This window comes from Pezoporus wallicus, unplaced genomic scaffold (assembly GCF_028554395.1).
Source record: "Pezoporus wallicus isolate ANWC-B61680 ecotype Strahan unplaced genomic scaffold, APGP_CSIRO_Pwel_v1 contig_5709, whole genome shotgun sequence".
NCBI classification, from domain to species: Eukaryota; Metazoa; Chordata; class Aves; order Psittaciformes; family Psittacidae; genus Pezoporus; species Pezoporus wallicus.
This window is the reverse complement of record NW_026635251.1, coordinates 261563-282086: the sequence shown is the minus strand read 5'-3', so window position 1 is coordinate 282086 and position 20524 is coordinate 261563. Positions and strand designations below refer to the sequence as shown.

The 20524-nt window shown below is 41.5% G+C and overlaps 1 protein-coding gene, 2 long non-coding RNA genes and 1 other non-coding gene across 7 annotated transcripts in view; 2 read left to right on the top strand and 2 right to left on the bottom strand.

Moving 5' to 3' along the window:
- Positions 1 to 5286: 5286 nt before the first annotated feature.
- Positions 5287 to 6078, bottom strand: LOC130601598 (uncharacterized). Its single transcript, XR_008972714.1, has 2 exons — positions 6032 to 6078; positions 5287 to 5344 (listed from the first exon to the last, which is right to left on the bottom strand). It is a non-coding gene; the product is annotated as an uncharacterized LOC130601598 (long non-coding RNA).
- Positions 5741 to 5858, bottom strand: LOC130601889 (small nucleolar RNA SNORA26). The gene has a single exon (XR_008972760.1). It is a non-coding gene; the product is annotated as a small nucleolar RNA SNORA26 (small nucleolar RNA).
- Positions 6079 to 7731: 1653 nt separating the features above from the next.
- Positions 7732 to 12711, top strand: LOC130601602 (uncharacterized). Its single transcript, XR_008972715.1, has 3 exons — positions 7732 to 8176; positions 9011 to 9194; positions 11515 to 12711. It is a non-coding gene; the product is annotated as an uncharacterized LOC130601602 (long non-coding RNA).
- A 2200-nt stretch (positions 12712 to 14911) lies between these two features.
- USP46 (ubiquitin specific peptidase 46) overlaps positions 14912 to 20524 on the top strand; it is a 36816-nt gene continuing 31203 nt past the window's right edge. For 2 of the 4 annotated variants that reach the window (XM_057413748.1, XM_057413767.1), the window contains exon 1: positions 14913 to 15481. In XM_057413748.1, coding sequence (XP_057269731.1) covers positions 15446 to 15481 — 36 coding nt within the window. In that variant the 5' untranslated portion in view covers positions 14913 to 15445. Of the gene's footprint in view, positions 15482 to 16478; positions 16613 to 20524 lie in introns of those variants that run through there. The other 2 variants (XM_057413757.1, XM_057413775.1) reach the window with 2 other exon arrangements.

Here is a 20524-nt window from a genome sequence, read left to right as displayed (position 1 = left end):
TCCTTTCACTTGTCAGGAGACAGTCTGAAAAACACTCTGAATCATAGGCCCCACATACCACCTCTGCTTTAGTGTGCAATATACCACTGAGAAGGAAATAAAATGACCTCACCTGCTACATTAAACAAACCAGAGATACACATAACCTATCATCTCCAAACCCAGCCAGTGCTAAAAGCAGGAAATTCCAGCACTTTTTTACCCCCTGGTTTTGTGCACACTGCTCTTGCTAGGGGTATGCCTATTTCCAATTACTCCTGCTCATGATTTTAATAAGGTATATTTAATTGAAATACATTTTTTAGACTGTGTTGTGAATTAAATTAACTTTGTGTCTTACAGTAAGCACAACACAATCTGAACATGCCAAGTCATTGTTGTCAGTCTCTGTACCTTTTTCGATCTGAAAGACTGAGTGTTTTCAGTCTTCAAGCATTCAGCATCTATGCACTGAGTCAAAGCTGTAGAAATTAAATATCGAAGCATAGGAGGAAAACTCTCATCTTTACATCAAAGTTCACTGAACAGAAAAGGTCCTCTCTTGCAGCAATGAACGTCAGTGAAGGTCACACAGCTTTCACCTTTATTTAGGTAAGAAAAAGTATTGATGTGTGGAAAAATCCAGTGTGAGTTGCATCAGAAACTAAATGTAGAAAGCTTTAAGAAAACATGTTACATATAGATCTGATAGCTGATGACCATAAGAAGAGGGGTTTTCCATCTCATAAGCTGTACTTTTGTAAGAAATGTCTGCCTGCATTGATCTAAACCAGAATACATGGGATGCACAATCATTGTTTCTCTGTGTGCATTCAGCCTATATTCTCACCCTACTGCTATTTTGTTCCTTGCATAAAATGAGAAATCTTGGATATGACTGTAACATTATGTGAAAGCAGGAGGAAACATAAGGAAGATACAGGCAACTAACCATCAACTTGAATAGTTAGGACAAGTAGCTGTTATTACTTGAGTATTGCCTCTGAGCTTTCCACTGAAGATCAGTATGTATGATATATTAATGTAAGGACACAGAGAGTCATAAACCTGACTCTAACATTAATACCTGCGTCCAAACTTTAGATTCTTAAAAAGAAAGCAGTACAAACCCTGCAGATCACAAACCTATGTACTAAGTAAAAGTCATCACACAAATTCCGATATTGCCAAGCGCGTAAGAACTGAAATTCTTGAGGAGTACCAGGCTTTTAAGATGGTCCCCCAACAACTGCTCTCAATTCAAAAAAAAAGGGGAGAATAAGAATTCTTGTGCCTTGCCAGACCCTTGCGTGTAGCCCTGTGTACAGAAAACAATAGTCCAGGGCTCAGCACACGTTACTCCTCAAGCACATTTCATTCTACAGCTTTTCTACCTGCATTTGATCATTGAGTCTTAACAGTTGTAACGAATTACTAAAAGGAAGTAGGAAATACCATGTTTTTCAACTGCGTGCTAGAACACAGAATGCATACACAGGTATGAAAATATTCCACCTTCTGTGACAATCTTCAGTCTTGCTGAACAAATTTAACCTTCTTGCAGATTCAGTTAATGAAAAGCCAAAGCAGCATTCCTACATTTGCAATCAATAGCCAAGATAAACACAAATGTAGAGATTAAAAGCCATATTATAGCTTTCCTCCATCTTTATTTTCCCCCAAACTCTCATATAATCCCTACTGAGCAAACCATACATACAAAAATTTATAAAATGACAGAGTTTTGCTTATATTATTTAGCCTCTAACAAGGCTAGTTAATACAAATCTATAATGGTGTAAGCCAATTAGTTAGCCCTTGACTGTTCTCCAGCAAACTTGGCTTTTTTTCTTCTACTAGTCTTCACTTTTCCAATGAGTAATAAAAGGAAAACTTTCAATCTTATAACTTCATTTAGAGGACAGGATTCATACAAACCAGCTCTCCCTTAGCAAACTGCACAGCCCCAAGTATACAGTCCACAAGGTGGTGGTCAGGATGAATGAGGTCATATACAACAATAAAGATTTATCAGAACAGATTTAGACTTACTTCATATTCCTAGGCTAATACTAATCCCTTTGTTTTGCTTCACTACTTTAACATGATATACCATAAATATAATTAGGTGAATGATCCCTGAACCAACATATTTATATTCCAAAAAGCCTAAAGATGTAATAGAAACAAGTCAAAGTTACTTGAAAAGAGATTTCTTAGTATAACTACTCACAAGAAGTCACACAACAGAGTGCTCTCAAGTGACATATTATGCCAACCAGTTTCTTCAAAATCAGTTTTTAGCATGGAATAATGGCCCCAACTGAGTGATAATACTCAAATGTAAAAGTCATGAGCCTTATAAACCCATGAAACTATTGGATACTTCATTAGTTTAAAATACAAACTCTAAATTTGATTTTGTATTAAACCAGTTCTACTGGAAAAAAATAAAAATAAATCTTCACATTTTTTAATTATTGCCTTAAGATTGCCTAAGAATGAGGTAGGCGAAACTTTAAGCATTCACTATGGACGAAGTCTCAAGTATACTATTTTCATTCTTGCTCTCTCCAGATGCACTAAAACCAGCAAACTGAATCCATTTATGCTGTGTAAAATCAGGATAACAATCATGTTTAAGAGTCAATTATATCTCTCCATCAGTCTTTCTGACCAGATATTTCAGAAAGACAGAACAGCAAAGAGTGGACATGCAACATTATCACTTAGTGGCATGTGGGTACTTCATTAATAGCTACAGCAAATGAGGACTTTAACACTGCATTAACTTGTATAACAGACTGCCAGTATACTTACAAGCGTGTAAGCCATTAACATGAAAAAGCTTATCTTCTGCAACAGAAAGACTGACAGGAAACAAAATTTCAGCTGTCAGTAGTTGAAAGCAGCACATCCTAAAACATTTCTATATTGAACTTCTTTGAAATTTAAGGCAACTTTCTCCCTTTAGGAAAGCTAAAAAAGGAGAATAATGAAACTACTTTAAAATACCAGTTAAAAATGGTGCAGTATGGCTAAACAGATAGAATGTTGCTTAAAAGACAAGTTTTAATCACTCTGATGGGCAAATCAAAACACACAAAATAATAGCACTTTTAAACCAGGAATGTGAAACTGTACCTTTCAGTAACTACAAGTCATGTCAAAACAAGAAGTAGAACTGAAAAACCCAGTTTAAATCTGTATGATACTGAAGCAGCAGCAGCAATGTTTAAGGAACAATACAAGAATTAACAGAATCTCTTCAAACGGATCACAAGCAGGCAGTCTGCAAAAGAATTTGCAAGCCCAAGAAATGAACAAGTATGAAAGGAGTCTTTGAGCATCTGACGGCTGCATTACAAAAGTCAAATGAATGATTTGTCTGTGATAGAGATTATTTTCCCAAAGTTTTTAAAAACCAGGGATGAATGAACAAGGGCCTGTCTGGAACATTTTAGAACAAATTTGTGAATAAAGACCAAGTCATTAGAATTTAATGGTACTTTTTATCACCAATCTCACAGCATGAGGTTGAATAGCAATGCCTCAAAAAAACCCAAACAAGTCTCAGGTGTCAGCACCTAAGCACAGAACATGAGTCAAAGGGCATGATAGATACCATGAAAGAGAAGGGACTCCTACTATACACTGAGACCATTAATTCAGAAAGGAAAGGAAGAAATAGTTTTAAGTGAAAAGATTTCAAAGTTCTGGTTTTAGCATATACTGATGTGAAAAAAAAAGAAACCCAACAGAATACTCAAAACTAACCATGGCTGCAGACTCCAAAAGATCTTTGACTCTGACAAGATCCTCATGGACAGAGCCGCAGATGGATTTTAACACTATTTATTGCCTGGCTAATGAGTCTGGAAAGGAAAACTCCAACTGTAATTCCAAGATAGCTTCCACTCCCTTCAGAAAGCTCTGGAAGTGTAGACAGCTCACTGAAAATATTATCCTAAGCTACCAAATGTAAACAAGCTTACTAGTTAATGAGAACAGGACAGAACATTTAGAAGCCTATCTATGTCGAATACTATCAATTAGTACAGAACATGAAAGAAGCAAGATTTAAAAAACCTGGACAGGGCAGCATGAATCAGATATGAAACCATTCTCACATAAGGCAAGACTGAATAGACTAAAGCTTATTCCTTGAGTGTGACTGCAGAGGACAAATGTCTATAAAATGACTGACAAGGCTTGCAAGAAAATGATTCATTCTGTCTCATAACAGGAACCAGACAGTTGTCAGACAGGTTTAATATAAAGTACTTTTGTATACCCTTCAAATTCAGTTTCATCTTTTATTAAAACACAAGTCCAGAGGACAAGACTTACGTAAGCCTAGTGGGCTACAAATACAAGACCACAAAAGACACCACTTTATATTTAAGCAGAGACAACAACCAGACGACTTCCTAGCCAGACTGGGGTTGAATCTAACAGAGCATATTTAAGAATTTGGCCCTAAAACCACTCGCTTCCCTGTGTAGGCAGTGGGGAGTGCCGGCAAGCTACTATCTTATGTCCTTGTTTCTGCTTTCTAAGGCTAGTAATAGGATGCACATAAATCACTTCAATTTCTACCACTGGGGAAAAGGTTTTTAGCATTTGCTTAAACATAAGCAACTGAAAAACACATACAAGCTTTCTTTCACACAATATTGATCTTTCTCTCAGAAGATCTATGCAGTCATTTTTTACATGGAATATTGCAAAATTTTCTTTTGTTTATTTGAAAGAGGTGATGGGACGCTTGCTAAGGATAACTGTTCTTCTAAAGTTTGAGACAATCTTTTCACTAAGTTGGAGAATATGTAAATGCAGCCTAATGAAATAACTTAGAAGTTGCCCAGTTATCTCAGTGTTTTTACATTCTGAAATACTTCAGAAAACCATGACCAGACATTCAGAATAGAAGATGAATATTAAGGAGTGCATTTTCAATGGATTTGTAAATTAAAGGTTAAACTTATCAAGTTTGCATGTAAGAAAATGTTTCTGCATGAAAACACAAAGCATTTAGATACAGGAAGTACCCAAAAAGAAATCTTCAGAACACACAAGCTTCTGGTAGCATTCTCATATATTTTATTTCAATTAATCCACACAGACGTTAAGTTACATGAGTTTTTGGTAAGAAACCTATTTCAACAAATGGTGAGGTTCCTGTTTAAACATGACCGTTGAAGGGACATAGTTTTAGCAACTGCTTGTCTCAATTCCATGTTCAAGACAATACATTGCAGGTGACAACTGGAGCCGTGTAGTACGAGTTCAGAAACTGGCCACTCATTGAAACCATAAGATGTCTAATATAAGTTCAAGTCCCTTGCACATGCTGGTTTCCTCCCTGTAAAAGACACTTTATTTGCAGTCAGCATCCTGCATACACAAGAGGTAACTGGCCTAAGGTTGAGCTTTTGGTGGTTTTTTTTGTTTGTTTTGTTTTCAGGTAAGGAAAAAATTTAACTTCAGATAGAGAAGGCAAACCATCCACTAGCATCTGATAATCCCTTTTACACTACCTACCTGGAGATCAACCAATTTTCAAGGACCTGTTTTCACTGAAGACATTTATCACATATGTCCATAAAGCACCAGACTTGAGAAACCTGAAAAAGTAAGCAAGATTTACATGAAACTGGTACAAAGGCTTGGATAGCATAATAATCAGATGACAGATCAAAGTCTACCTATAAGCTATTAATGAAGCTGATTTACCAGCTTCCTGAAGGGAGTATCATGACTGTGTTCCTCTCAGCATGATCCAGAGAAAAGTTTCAACCTTATCTCTGGGTTTGAGAGAGAACTTTTATACCCCTCTGTGTTGGCCACTTAAGACACTGGCAGACTTAAGAGGGCAAAGCATAAAAGGGGAGTAGATTAGAGCATGATCTTTTAAAATTATTATTAACTAAGATGATCTGAACTTGCAGTTTACTCAAAAGATGTATTAAAAATTGCTTGAGATTTGTGAACTGTCAGAAAGCAATTTTTAAAAGTATTTGCAATTGTCATTAGACAGGAGCACACTTACTTTCTAGCAGAAGGTATATGTTCCTAAGAAGTCCTGAGCATTGCTTCCAGTTTGGGTTTGATCATCCACATTTAGAACATTTCAAACATGAAATTGCTAAGTGTGGCCTCTAAACAAACAAACAAAAAAAAAAGACAAACTTTAAAATCATAATATACTTTATATTGTCCTATTACAGACCTTTTTAAAGCCCCTATTATACAGAGTTGCTATTATGTTGAATTAACTGCTCTCAAGGTCATACTCTACAAAGCTCATTTTCAAATCTCAGCCTAGTGCAAAAAGTAGCCAATGGTTCAATCTACTGAAGATTGTTTTAATAAGTCTTTTAACATCTTTAAAAATATACTACTAATCATAAACAATGGGGTTTTTTTTAGCCTAAATTGCTTTTAGTGCTGACACCATCCTTAAGCAAGCTGTAGATTTTCTAGGTTTAGCAGACTGATCTTTACCAGGCAATTTATTGCCGCATTTTTCCTACTTACATATACCTTGCAGCAAATGATACACTCAACCAAATGATACTCTCAACCAAAAGGTATACCAAGTTACTGCTGCACACGTACTAGAAGTCTGGGCCAAAAGGCTACGCAAGCAGTGACTTTTCCTTGTTTTAAAAGTTATCAAATCCATTTGAACTTAAGTGCCTACAGCATTTGGAACCCGGAACACTGCAGGTTACGACTACTTTTCCTGATGCAGCTTATAAGAAAAAAAAAATATAAGAAAGTAAAAGGTACAAGTATAGATAAATACTTCATCTCACAGTAATGCAGACCAGCACTCTCGGGCAAGCTTGTCTACAAGTGGTAGGAAGTCTCAGATTCACAGCCCTCTGTCTCTGACATCCCAAACCTCACCTAATCAGCCCTAGACTCAGAGATGTGGTCAACTCGATGTGCCCCCTTACCTACGGACGGTCAAAGTCACGACTCCAGCTCCCCAGCGGTCCCCGCTGGCAAGGCCTACTACCCCGTGCCTGCTGCTCACGCCGGGCGCGGCCGCGCAGCGTACAAAGCCTTCGGGACCATCTGACGGCCTTGCCGGTGCCATGGGACGCTTCCCGCTGCCTTCGTCTCTCCACACTGCGGGGGGTACAGAGAGATAAGTCAGCCCTGAGAGCGAGGGGCCTCGGGGAAGGGAGGGAGCGGGACCGCTTGTGCCTCACGACAGGATGCAGGGCGGAGGGGAAGGCTCCGCACTGGGTTTTTGTGAGGGAAAGGTGCTCTATCCCCCTGTGTTGACTCCGCGAAGCACCGCCAGGCTCCGAGAGGGCAAGATGTGAAGGGAAGAGCCCGGCAAGGACCACCCCTGCCCCCGCCTGTCAGGAACCCGGCACTCCGGCAGCCGCCTTACCGCAGCGACGGGAGACAATGGAAAGGGGAGAGAGGAGCTTCCCGGGCCTTAAATAGGGTCCCGCCGTTCCCGCGAGACCTGCTGGGGAGGGCGCCGCTGCCTATTGGTGGAGCTGGAGCACGTGGTGTTTCGCGAGTAGGGAGGGTGTGGTGTGTGGAGCTGCGCGTGGACCTTATGGCAGTTGGCCCGGGTACCGGTGCTCCGAGCAGCCCCTGGGGTGAGGGGGTGCTGTGCTGTGTAAGGAGACGGTTCGTACCCCTGGATCGCTGCTGTCGGAGGTGGGGAGGCGGCTTCGTGCTGCAGTGAGGAGCTAGCCGGTGGCGCAGTCGCTCCCTTTGCGGCGGTCAGTCAGGGGCGGACCAGCGGCCTGGGTCAGGACAAGGCGCTAATCTTCGCTGGGACATAATTGTCGCTCTCTGCCCAGGCCAGACTCCAGGGACCAGGAGGTCTTTAACACAGAGAAACAAAACCGTCTTCGATGTGAAGCAGCAGCTGTGTAGCGGTTTTGAGGAGTTAAATACTTCTGATCTCTGTTAAAACTCCTAATTGAGCCCTGCTTTAGGAGGTTTAGGATCTGTGTGCAAGGATACTGAAGTAAGCCTCAGTGCTAATACCCTTGATGATGATACAGCACATGCAGCTTGCTCTAGAACACGCCTGCCATTCACAGGTGGAACCAGGCCTGTTGTCCTGCAAGTTATTGCACAATATGGGTACAAAACAGCTAGTGTGCTACCTCAGCTGAGATATGTTGCCTGTCTGGAGATAATACTATGAGGTTTTAGGGTGAGTACAGGCAGATTAACATAGACTGGGAATTAGCAATTTGTAGCACAGAGACTTTGAATGTTGCCCAGCAAAGCTGGTAGGAGCCACAAGATCTACATTCCTGTGCAGTTCGGAATTCAATAAAAGTCCCTGCTTCACAGAGAGGCGGATGCTGGTAATTCATAGCTTCTTGCCTCCCTGAGAATCGGTATTGGCTCACACTGAGTTGCTACCAACAAAGTAACACCTTTAAGTTGTGTAACAGGTTGGCCCACTACCTCTGCGGTTTTCTGAACCCTGTGTTTACCTTACCCTCAGCAGATATAAACTGATCTGGTTCAGCCTGCAACAGTTACATAGCTAGAAACAAGTGATAGGTCTAGAGACTGTTTCTTAAGTGCTTCTAGTTACGTCTAATTCTCGATTCTTAAAACATTGTTGCAATCGTAACCCCTGTTCCAGTAAGTTTATTGTGACTATATCAAGGTTCAAAAGCTGTGCTGAGGCTCTAGGTAAGTCACTCAATGGATACGAACTTCACATTATTTCCAGTGGGGTTCTCTGCAATGATAATTTTCTACATTTAGACACATAAGTCAGATCAGTCCTGTCTTGTAATGTAGCCAAAAAGACTAATTGGAGTCCAACCTTTACATTTTTACTATGTGTTCTGGGGGGAAGTATGTCATGTTCAGTTTCTTCTTTTTCCAGTGCAGAATGTAAACAGGCACCTCTGTTAGCACAGCAAGCCAGTGATCAGTATCCATCCTAGATGAGAATTTTAATCATTCAGATAAAATCCTACTCCTTTTTCTTCCCCTGCACAAGCTTTCTTCTGTCTTCCCCATACAGGCTTTGCATTGTTTGCCTTCTCTCTGGCTCCCTGAAGCTTACTTTCTTGTCTGATAGTGGCAAAACTTCAAGAAGGGGAATGCAGAGGCCACCTGACCTGTCTGTCCCTTTCCAAACCTACCCTGTAGAATAAATCACTGTCCTAGCAAGGGTCAGATGTGAATTTGATCCTCTGTACACGCAGGTAGGGTTCTTCTGTTCCCTGGGCAAGTGCTGAGTTGTGCATTGAGTTACTACCTACAAGGCTGCAGGCAGATCTGCTGTTTCTGTGTTTTGGAGGGAAAGGGCTGCCTCTAATTTTAACCTGTACAAACTTCTCTGAGTTGGCTCTGAGTCTGCCCCCAACTCTGTGTATCTTGGGGACTTGTGGGAAAACCCACATTTACTGTGGGGTCCAAGCACAGCTTAGTTTTGAGATGGATCCAGGATGTTAACCAGGAGAGATGCAGGTCTGGTTGTGAGCAGAATTTACAGGAACTTCAGTTATCATGGGAACTTGAATAGTGAACATGAGAACATGGAAAGGGAGAGGCAGCATGGGAAGTTTTTACAAGAGTTACACTTAAGAATCAGATACTTGAGGTGGTACCTCTGTTCCACACTGGTCCCCTCATGATGAAGAAGCCTTTGCTTCTTTTCAGTGTGCAAAGTTAGCAGGTTCTACACATGCCCAGGAAAAACTCAGTCACCTGGTCAACCATGCCAGTAGATGATGTTGGGTCTGTTTACGTTAGGGCATTCCTGGTTTAGACAGTCATGGAGAAGAATTTGGAGAAGCATTTTGAGATCAGCTATATGGCAGCTGGGTGCCTTAGTTATTTTGTGAATTTAGTGTTGAGCTTTTTAAGGAGTCTGTGGTGACCTGAACATAGTTGTTCAAATCTTGAAGAATGGTGCTCTGATCAACCAAGTCTGTCTTTGTGGGATGCATGAATTGAATCTCAAAGTCTCTTGTAGCTGACATTTGTTTAAAAGCATCATGTTGGGTTCACCACGATGTACAACTGTCATTACAGTTTCACTTAAATTTCACTGTCTTTCTCCACACCTGATATGAAGGAAAACCAAGCAAGTAAAATGTTGATGTGACCGTCAGCCTCTGCAGTTGGACACTATCTGTCTGCATTAAATAATTGGCAGGTTTGGGACCTTACAATGTGGCAGCCTTTTTTACAATATAGCAGCCTTTTTTGTTGTTGTTGTTGTTTGTTTGTTTGTTTTAAACTTGATTAGAACTTTGAGATGGCAATGTGATAATGTAATAAAAATGTAATTGGATTAATTTACACTACAATTTGCATAAAATGAAAAGGCTATTTTAAATTCATGCTGAAAATAGACTAAATGCCACTTACAGCCTGTCTGCTGTCAAAATACTCTTTCTATTTTGTCATCAGAGTGTATGGTAGTTAAAATTAGAGCCTGTGGAATAGAACAAAAATAATAAATAAAACCTTTAAGGAAGAAGAGGAGGGTAAGCCAGAATTGTTATTTCCTTTCCAGAGGCAGAAATACTAGTACATTTCTGTTAGAAATTTAAGTTTTCTGTTATTTGTGCTCAGTGAGTCTCTTCTTACTCAATAAATTACTTACATGGTGAAAAAAATTGGTTACCTCTTTCTAGCCAATGTGTATGATTAGAACTTAAATAGTATCTTTCCAACTGAAAGCACATTTTATATAAGAAAAATGTTAGTAAAGTTTTCTAGTGAACTCCCCTTGCTGAATAAAATACCTGAGAAAGAGGCCACTCTTCAAGCTTGTACCTTACAAAAATTTGGGAATATTTTTGGTTGAGTAGTGAGTGTCAGGGAAGGTAATGCTGTGTAAACTGCTGAAGCAATACACAGGAGTTCTCTTATTGCCACTGTTCAAAACTTCAAATACTTCTTTTTTTTGAAACACAATGAAGCAGGAAGAAAAAGCCAGGAATGAGATATTAAGAGATAATCACATACCATTATGGAGCACCAAACTGACTTTACAAGCCTCAACTGCCTTTACATAGAATAGACTGTTTCATGTTTATCACTGTATAACTATATTACTATGTATTAGCCCTTTCTACCTATTCATTCTTTAAAAAAAAAAAAAACCTGACATAAACGTGTTTGCATCTGTTTTATTCTGCAGCCCTTCAGCTTTCAAATCTGATGTCTGCTCCCCCCCCCAAAAAAGACAAAGTTAGATGCTGTAAATGTGTTTTGTTTTCTTCTGTAAAACAGCAGTTTCTGAGAATTTGCTGTTGTTAGGGTTCTAAAGATAAAATTTTACTGTATTTTAAATCAAGTGAAGTAATTTCATAGAATAGTTACAGTAATTTGTAAAAATGCTGGGTAGGGGTTGCTTTGAAGCTGACAGTCTTAAAGAATAGTGATTCCAAAGCTGGGTTTTGGTCTTTTAGACTAAGGGGCCCCATATTTGTGGGGAGGCTCCCCACATTTTTTATGGATTGCCATGAATTTTTCAGGGACTGCAACTTGTTCTTCCCATTATAATTTCAGGTGTAAATAGAATGGCTTCCATGGACCTGCTGTCAGCAATGCATTACAGCCTCAGCCTGTGGACTGCAAGTTGGCATCTGACATTCTGCTAAAGCTCCCAATCTGTTCTGCATTGGGGGCCAAGCGTCATGGAAAATCCTTAGTCCTCATGCTTGTGTCTGCATATTGGCCATTCTTTTAGAGACATACTGGTATTTTTGTAAAGCATAATTTAATGTGACTACAAGAAACAAAAAAAAAGTGTGTAAGATTCTAAACATCCATTGCTGGCACTGAAAGCATTTTGGATATTGAAATTCTTTTTCAATTCTTATTATATATTCTCCCACCTTCTGGAAAACCTGAGTATTGTTTTAACTGCCTTTTCCATTAAAATGTCCCTTTAATTGCCTGGAAATGTATCCTAAAGTTGATTCTGTTCCAAACACTTGTTCAGCAAAACTGATGATTACCTATTTCTGGACCAGAGTTTATTACAAGAGAAACATAAATGAGACCTCTGTGGAATTTTCCAAGATTTTTGGAGAGGAAGTGCAATATCCTCTTTGTGGCACAACATGGAGAGATATTTGAGTCCCAGTTTTGCTGCTAACTTTCCTGTGTAACTTTGGACAAGTTGCTAAATTTCTGCTGCCTGTTTTCTTGCTTTGTAAAAGAAGCTAATATTAACTTGCCACCCACAATCTGACAAGTCTGAGAGAATGTTTGCAAAGTACTCTGAGAAGGTCAGGTGGAAAATGTTATGGAAGTTCAAGCCTCTGCTAGCCAAAGAGGATATTTACAATAGCTTCCTATTTTATGTAGTGAAATAAGAATGTTATAGTGTATAACCAGATGAAACCAAGACTGATCTAAAGTTAAATGCAGGAGGCATTTTTTGACCTTTCAACAGAAATTATATAAGCACTGTTAGGTTATAAATAGTCTTTTGTTTTCCTTCTCTTTGTCTAACACTCAAACACAGGGTTAGTTGTTTGTTATGAAGAGATAGGGCAATGTTTTAGAGTGGAAACAATTGTTCACTGTTCTTACTCATACAGTCCCTATACTGTTTGTAACTAGCATTTGCTGCTCTTCTTAGCACTTTTTATCTTCAAAATTCTACAGAAACAAACTTTCTAGGCCTGAAAATGACAACATGGAGAGAAAACCAAAACACTCACCAGCCCATTCCAAGTGTCTTTCTTCTTTCCTGGTTTGATACAAACCTGAAGAGCAAAAAAGCTAGTGCTTAACTGTGGTTCAACTGGCACATAAACACTTATGCATCGTTTCTTATTTTTAATATGATTCCTCAGCAATAAGTCATGAAATGTGTCCACTCTTAAATGAAAGTATTTTTATTAGCACTAAGGATAATGATACTGAATTCTTCACAGAATTATGTATGTGTGCATATTTCCAAGTATGCTTATATTCAACATTTGTCATTTCCTTGAACAGACAATAAATGGTTAACTAATAGCAATTTATGTTTTTAAAAAAGGAAGTTTAACAAACAGAACCTCCCCTGAAGCTTTATCCTGAAGTGAAGTAATTGGTATCAGTAAGAAAGCAAAGGTATGAAAGTACCACTTACCTGTTCCTTAATTTTTCATTTAACTGCTTTGTGTGATTTCTCTGAAGTTCATATGAATGATGTGCTTGACATTAAAATATATGTGAGGTAAATGGCTTTATTAGTTACCACACTTTGTTTCATTTGTTTTTTTAATCACCTTTCAAGCCCTTTCATTTGCTTCAGAACTTTTCACTGACAGCAAGTATGATTCTCTACAGTGAATTGGAATAAATGAGCTGCAGCAAAGAGTACACCATTAGGCTTCCGGAATAAAAGGAATCTGAGTTTAAAACCCAGCTGTAGTGCAGTACGCTGCAGGCTGCTTAGAAATGTACCAGAGACCAATCGGCCTTGATTGCTTCAGAACTGATGCTGGGGGTGGCCAGTTCAGAAATGACATCTCAGCTTAACTCCCATTTCCCTCAGCTACATACATAGAGAAAACCTATGATGTTATGTATCATCCAGTCCTCAGAATTTAAGCAAATTAAACACTTAGGATCGAATTCACACATAATGCAGGACCATGAACTTAATAGAATTATGCCAAAGATATTTTTTTTCTCAGTGTTACATCTGATGCCCCTTTTACATGGTGATTTATGCATTTAGGTAGCAGTTTAGCCGCCCTGACGCCTTCAATTCATAATGTCCAAAATTTTTTTCTGCATCCTGTATTTCAAATATTTGCAATGATTTAATATAACTAATCCAACTTACTGAGGAAAGAAATTCTGTTTCTGTGACAACTCCATGTTGAGTTTCATTGCTGAAACTGTCAATAGAAGGATGACAACTAATGTCAAATTTGATGTTTTTATGAAGTGGGCACTTCTCTGCAATGAGCTGGAATGAGGCCACTTACCTAACAGCATTCTTAGGGTAGGAATTTTCTTTAGATGCTACTGCCTATGTCAGATTTCTATTAGTAATCATAGACCTTCTCTTGAAATTAATTAATTAATTAATTAAATAAATAAATACTGGCTTCAGAATGTTTGCTGTAAATAAAGACTGTGGGGCCAGGCTGTATAGGCTGAAACTATTGTATTCTAGCATCATGAAGCAAAAAGTGTAGCCAAGCACTGCCATGCTCCCAGGTGCTGTGAGGAGCAGGGGTGCCTGTAGAAATGTTAGCAGTTCTCTCTTCCTCTGAATGGTTTCCTTAGCATTGCAGAGGAACAAAAAATGGGCCTTCTGCTTCTGCTGAGAGCAGCAACATCTGCTAAGGAAATGGGAAATTCAAAGATGAATCATTGCCTTAGCTGAACTTCATTCTTTCTTCCCTCAGCGATTTGCTGTGTGGCCTCAAGTTAGCTATTTAACAACCTTGTGCCTATTATCACGTCTGTAGATTTAATACACTCCTACTGCTTTGCCCTGGAGAAAGGCATGGGCCTTGACTTATTTGTTCTTGAAGAGGAACTGAGATTATCACATTAACGGTGTTGTATGAACGCACTTTGGCGCTAAGGTGTGTGGTGTGGACATGGTCCCAAGCCAGTATTTGTGAAGACAAGTGCTGTCTGCATGAATGGCAATACAAAACACCTTCTGTGGGCGTAAGTGCCATTCCAACCTACTGCTCCGGGTCTGCAGTGCCTGGGTTCCTCTGTACCCCAGATTAGACTGAGAGATCGCGTCCTAAATTACAGTGCTGCTGGCATTGCCACACATCCGTGTGGCCCTGGTTGGGCTCTGCCTTCCCGTCCCTCACCTGCCCCTGCCCGTTTGACTTCACGTGCACCGAACCCGAGTTTCGCAGCCCTGTGGCTGTTCCCGACCCAGTGACTGAAGCACCCCGCTCCCCGGAGCGCCCGTCCCCCGCTCCGCGCCCCTTCCTCCCCGCAGCGCATTGGCTGCGGCGGCAGCGCCCCGCCGGGGTGCTCGGTGCCGGGCACTGCCGCTGACCTTCCCTGGCCGGCGCTGTCAGAGCGGATCAGCGGGCGCGGCGCTGCAATGGAGCGGCGAGCGGCAGCCGCCGGGAGAGGAGGAGGAGGAGGAGGAGGAAGGGAGAGATTAGTGCGGTACCGGCTGGCGCAGAGGCGCGGCTGAGCTCTCCAGCGGGAGCCCGGGGCCCTGCGGACCGTGCGAGAGCCAGAGGCGGAAGGAGCGGAGATGCGGCTGCTCCCGCCGCTGTGCTGAATCTCCCCGTCACTCGCCCGGAGGAGGGAGGAAGGGAAGCTTCGTCCTCCTCGCGCTCTGCGGGTGCAAAGGGTGCCTGTGCTGTCCCCTCCTCTTGCTTTTATCCCAGCCCCGGAGCAGAAGGCGCCGCCGCCCCCTCTGCCTTCCTGCGCTTTTCCCACCATGAGCGGGGCTGTTTTCACCTTATAAAGATGGCGGTGCGGGATCGCTGCAACCTTTAGACTAATGACCGTCAGAAACATCGCCTCCATCTGTAATATGGTGAGTGCTGGCGGGCCGGGGGGGGGGGGGGGGGGCGCACGCAGCCCCTCCGGCGGCAGGCCCGACCGGGGCCGAGCGGGGGTGGGCTCCCCCCAGGGGCGCCAGGCGAAGGAAGCGACCGCATCCCTGCCCCCGGCGGCGGGGGAGCCGTGCAGGCTGCGCAGGGACGTGCCTGGGATCGAGTTGGCCATGTCCCGAGGAGTTTTCTCGGGGCAGCTCGGGAATGGGCCGGGGAGGGACGGGAGATGCTGAGCCGGTGCGGGGCCCTCCGGAGCAGGGCTGGCCCCAGCCGATGCTCGTTGCGGACGGAGACACAGCCCGCCGTTCCTCTTCCTGCCCTTCCTCCTACCCTAGTAATGCTGCGAAAGAACCCCAGAACTGGGCTTTGAATTCGCATTACATCAGTGACCCCATTTAACAATCTCAGGCAGGCACGCTGTGGTCTCATGGAGCCAGGAGCTTCCCAGGTTACACAGAAACCGAGGATGTTTAGATGTCTGATTACACGCTTTAGGATTCTGATGCTAGGTACCTGTTCTAGGGAGTCTTGGCTTTAGATCTAACAGGATTTAGCTCACACTGCATGCCACTCAGAGAGGACTACTGTTTGTTAAGCACTTTTGAATCACTTAACTTTATCTAAATCAGACTGGGCAACAAGGAAGAAATAAATAAACTTTATTATTTTGTTTGTTATCTTCAGATTTTGCCACTTTCCTTCCCAGGAACACTTGAAAGGACACTTTCTGCATTGTTCTTGGGTGTAATTTTAACCCTAGCAAACTGGGAGCATCTGATTGGGTTTAGATTTTGGAAACCTATTGGTGGGGAAAGGGAAAACTCAAACTTTGTCTGTCAAAGGTTTATTAATACAGTGAGGCAGTAATAAACTTGCCAAAGAAATAGGTGTGTGTTAAGCACCCCAATGCAACCAGAAGAGAAACCTATTTCTGCACATTTTGTTGTTTTAGTCTGTATTTTTGCCCCTTATTTCCAGGTTCTTCAAGAGCAGCTACACGCAGTTGCCAGCTTCCCTCCATGTGGCGCCCCAGCATGCCTTGTGCTTGTGATGCCACACGCACCATTCATGGGCTATGGAGAATGGAGCTTACTTCTAGGCTAAGGCAGCAGGCACAGCCCCAGAGGCCTGGCTCCTGCAGGGTCAGCAGCAGTGATCTGCAGGATGGAGTGCAGACTGCTGCCTGCTCCCCTTCCACATGTCCATGATTCCACTTGTCCATCCTTCCACTTAAGCAGGCTTGCACTTTTTTCCCAACCAGATGGCTGGGGCATCCCATAAATAGTTTTGACTTAAGTCTCAGTCCTCCCTTTGAAGTGCCTGCTCTGAAATGCAGAGATGGAGGGTTGGATTTGGCGTTAAGACAACTTACTATGAAATCTAGACTTGGGATAAAATAATCTGCGTGCTCACCTTTCTTCACCAACAATAAGGAGTTTTCTAAACTTTTCGCTATTCTTAATAATTCCCAGCCCTGCGGACCAGTGGGCCAGGGATACTGCACATAAAGGTTTAAGGAACAGTACAGGACTGAATAGAAGACCTGGGCGAGCTCACCTTCCTTCTGAGGCAGGCTCCAGATTTTATTGCTGATGAATGGTAGGTGTACTGCACAAGAGACCACCACATGAAGGGAAGCTGGAGCCTCTTAGGTGGCTGTAAGACTTCAGTATTGGCATAAAGTACTAGGAACTCCATGATTTTTCTCATGCACTTCAGACAGGTGTACTTGTATTCAGTGTACTTCTCCCAAAGACTGAACAGATTCACAGCAAAACTGATGAGGTTGTTCTAATGGTGTGCTGCTCAGCTGTTCTTGCTAGTATATCCTGCAACAGTACCACCTGAGACTGAAGGGAAGAATTAGAGCCTCAGGCAGAAAAGGCATACAAGAGCTCATAATTCAAAGCAGGTCTAGCTCATGGTACCAGTACTGCAACAGAAGGTGAAGTTGGTTTAACAGTAATGATGTTTTAAAGCTACATATTCCTTGGGGTATGTGTACTTAGCTTTTAGAGATGTTGTGTTGTACTGGTCACTTTTAGACTTTTCTGGATAATCCACAGGGACTTGGGAGTTATAGGGGAAAAAAAAGGAAAGTCAGAAAGCTACAGGAATTTGGGGCTGTAAGGGAAACATAAGTTCTTGGAAGTATTGGCAACACTGCCTCATCGCTCCTCCACAAATGAGTCTGCTTAGATAAGGTGGTGGACTTGGACTCACTTGTCTGGAGGAGGAGCTATGACAACCATATATAAGAACGGGACCATATATAAGAATGGGACTTTGGAAGGTTAGAGGTATATAAGAAAATCTGTTACCTGTATAGAACCTGAATATTTGAAGCACTGGTTTGATTTTGGGCATGTATAAATCTACCAAAGACATTAATTCCTAGACCTTGTTCCTGCACTACTTTCAATCTGTGGACTAAGAAATGGGCATAACTCTTAGGTAATATAGTATATTTTGATAAATAATGCTGCATGATGGTATGTTTCTAAGTTTTTTAAGCTGGTAGAACATAGCAATATTGTTCCTTATATTTTTTTCCATTCCAGTTCCACTTGGGAGTGTCCAAAGCTGTTTTTTGCGTTCAGTTTATTTGCTTGTTTAGTGGTTTGGGTTTTTTTTTTTTTACTTTTGCAAAAAGAAAATGTTGCTTGCTTGATTTTCTTGGAGGGAGGAGGGAGAGATAGAGGGAGGAATTGGTCCTGAAGTACTTGTCCTGCTCTGAATGCAGCAGAGATTATGTTTTCAGTGGTAGTCCTTTCTTGACGAAGTTTTTGTTTGTCCAAGTACTTGTTTGTCCAAGTACTTTCATGTCCTGAAGGGGAAGAATAGATGAAATTTAGCTGAATGAGTTTAGCTTAAGGAAGCCTGGGTAGTCATCGTTTTAGGATGTGTGTTTGCTATTTAATTGACTGCTTGAGATCTAGCATCTCAGGTTGTAATTTTGGCTTCATGAAGATGGTAGAGGTTCAGTCTTCTCCAAGATCAAAACAACTGAAGCAAGGAAGCCAGCAACAGTATTTAACTTGCTTGCAAAAGAGATCTAGTACTATGTATTCACTGTGTAAGCTCTTACATGCTCAGGCAGACACAGTGGGAGCTAATCAGTAAAAAAGAATGTTAGGTGCAAACTTTCCACTTGGGACATTTATTTATAGTTAACATTCAAATGCACAACTTTCTAGAATTAAAGAAAATTCCTCTCTTGCCTTTTGCCAGATCCCCCCTCCCCCCAGTTATAATAGCAACAGGACTAGTTATTATGCCCTGATTTGTTTAATGAGACCAGAGAGCTGAAACTTGTTCTGCTGGGGTGGAGGCGATGAAGGCAACTGTGACCAAAGGAATCTGGTTGGGCACAGTGGCCAACCTCTCTGAAAAGGGAGGTCTAGTCCCCAGGGTTCCTCTTACTTGCCTTTCAGATACTCTGAGAGTTTATCCAGTCTGTCTGCACATCACGTTCACCACAGAAGGAGGCACAAAATAGGCAGTCATCAGCTTTTATGTAGGACAGGTATGATAGATGTGAAGAAGCGTAAGATACACAGAAGAAACCCTGTTTGAGGGAATACCAACACCCAGTGCCATGTAGCCCTCGGGTAGACACAAACTATTTTGGCCCCTACGATGCTATAATCTTTTTTGGTATTGTTTCTGTGAGATAACCTGATGGGTCAAGTGCAAAATTCTGGTTCAAAGGTAGATAGGCATGCTGGCACTTTAAGATTGCTACTTACTGAAATACTTTGCAGCACATTTCTCTGTTGATAAGCTTTTGGTACAGCCTGAAGTTCTGAGTTAAATTCATGCTGCAGCTGTGGTCTAGGGATATTACTGTTATGTACAGTGAAGGACATCTAACCATTTCAGAATGTATTGACATATGTATTTACAGAGATGGCTAACAAGCTCTGCAGGCCGTATTTCTCTTAAATACCTTTTAATGTTCTGCTGAGAACAAGTATTAACCCCCCTTTTCATAATTTTGTAATAGTATTTCAAATAATCTGATCAGCACTTCAGAGTGTTCCGGCAATTTAATAAATGGAACATTCCGAACGCATTCAGGTCGCTTCTGATAAAAAGCATCATCTGAGATACCTCACAGTTGCCAACACATCCGAAGTAGTTATCATGCAGTAGTTGCATAGAAGATACGCAAAACAGGACAATTGATGAATACAGTGTGTGGTTTACAGTGTGTTTCTTTTAAATGCTTATTGTCTTTGGCTTCAAGTTGCTGAATTAATAGTGGGTTTGCTAAATACCTTAATAAAGGAACTTCTTAATCATAGCTCAGAAAGGCTGAGTCTGAATTGTGGAGGAGATGGGATTAAAAGAAAACTCTGGAACCTGATTAACTGTGTGGTGGGCAAGTGCCAGACAGGAGCTGAGATTCTGATAGGCTTGAAGAACCACAGTCTGTGGCATTAAATCATGGCCAGTCAGAGAAGCAGGCATCAAAGTCTCTTCTCCTGATCTTCCTTTAGCCTCAAAACACTGTCCATGGCTGGCTGTTTGGTAGATACACTCATATACATTTATGTATGTTATATACTCTAAACACCATAGTGTATCAGTATTTCTGCTTTCATATCCTCCGTCCTGGCTCCATTATAAGCATATTCTTGGGTATGCTCAGCCTTTGCAGAGAACGTTGGTGTATTGTTGGTTACAAGCTAGATATTACTGGATATTGTGTTTTGCGGTTATTTGATTTGATTTCACAATGAATGACTTAATAAGAGTTGCATTCAAACTGTCCTAGGACAATAAAGTCTCCAACTGTACACTGACACTCCAGTTGATAAACCTGTGTTATTTCTGACGTATCTCTGTCAAAAGCGAAGATTTCCAGGGGTAGTAACTACATCATCTCTCTAGACAGCCTATCCCAATTCTTCAATGTCCTCATGACTAGAATGTTTCCAATGTCTTACCCGAATATACATCACTGTAATTTGAGCTTAGTACTTCCTGTCCTGTCCACCTTTGAGATCGAGAACAGTCTG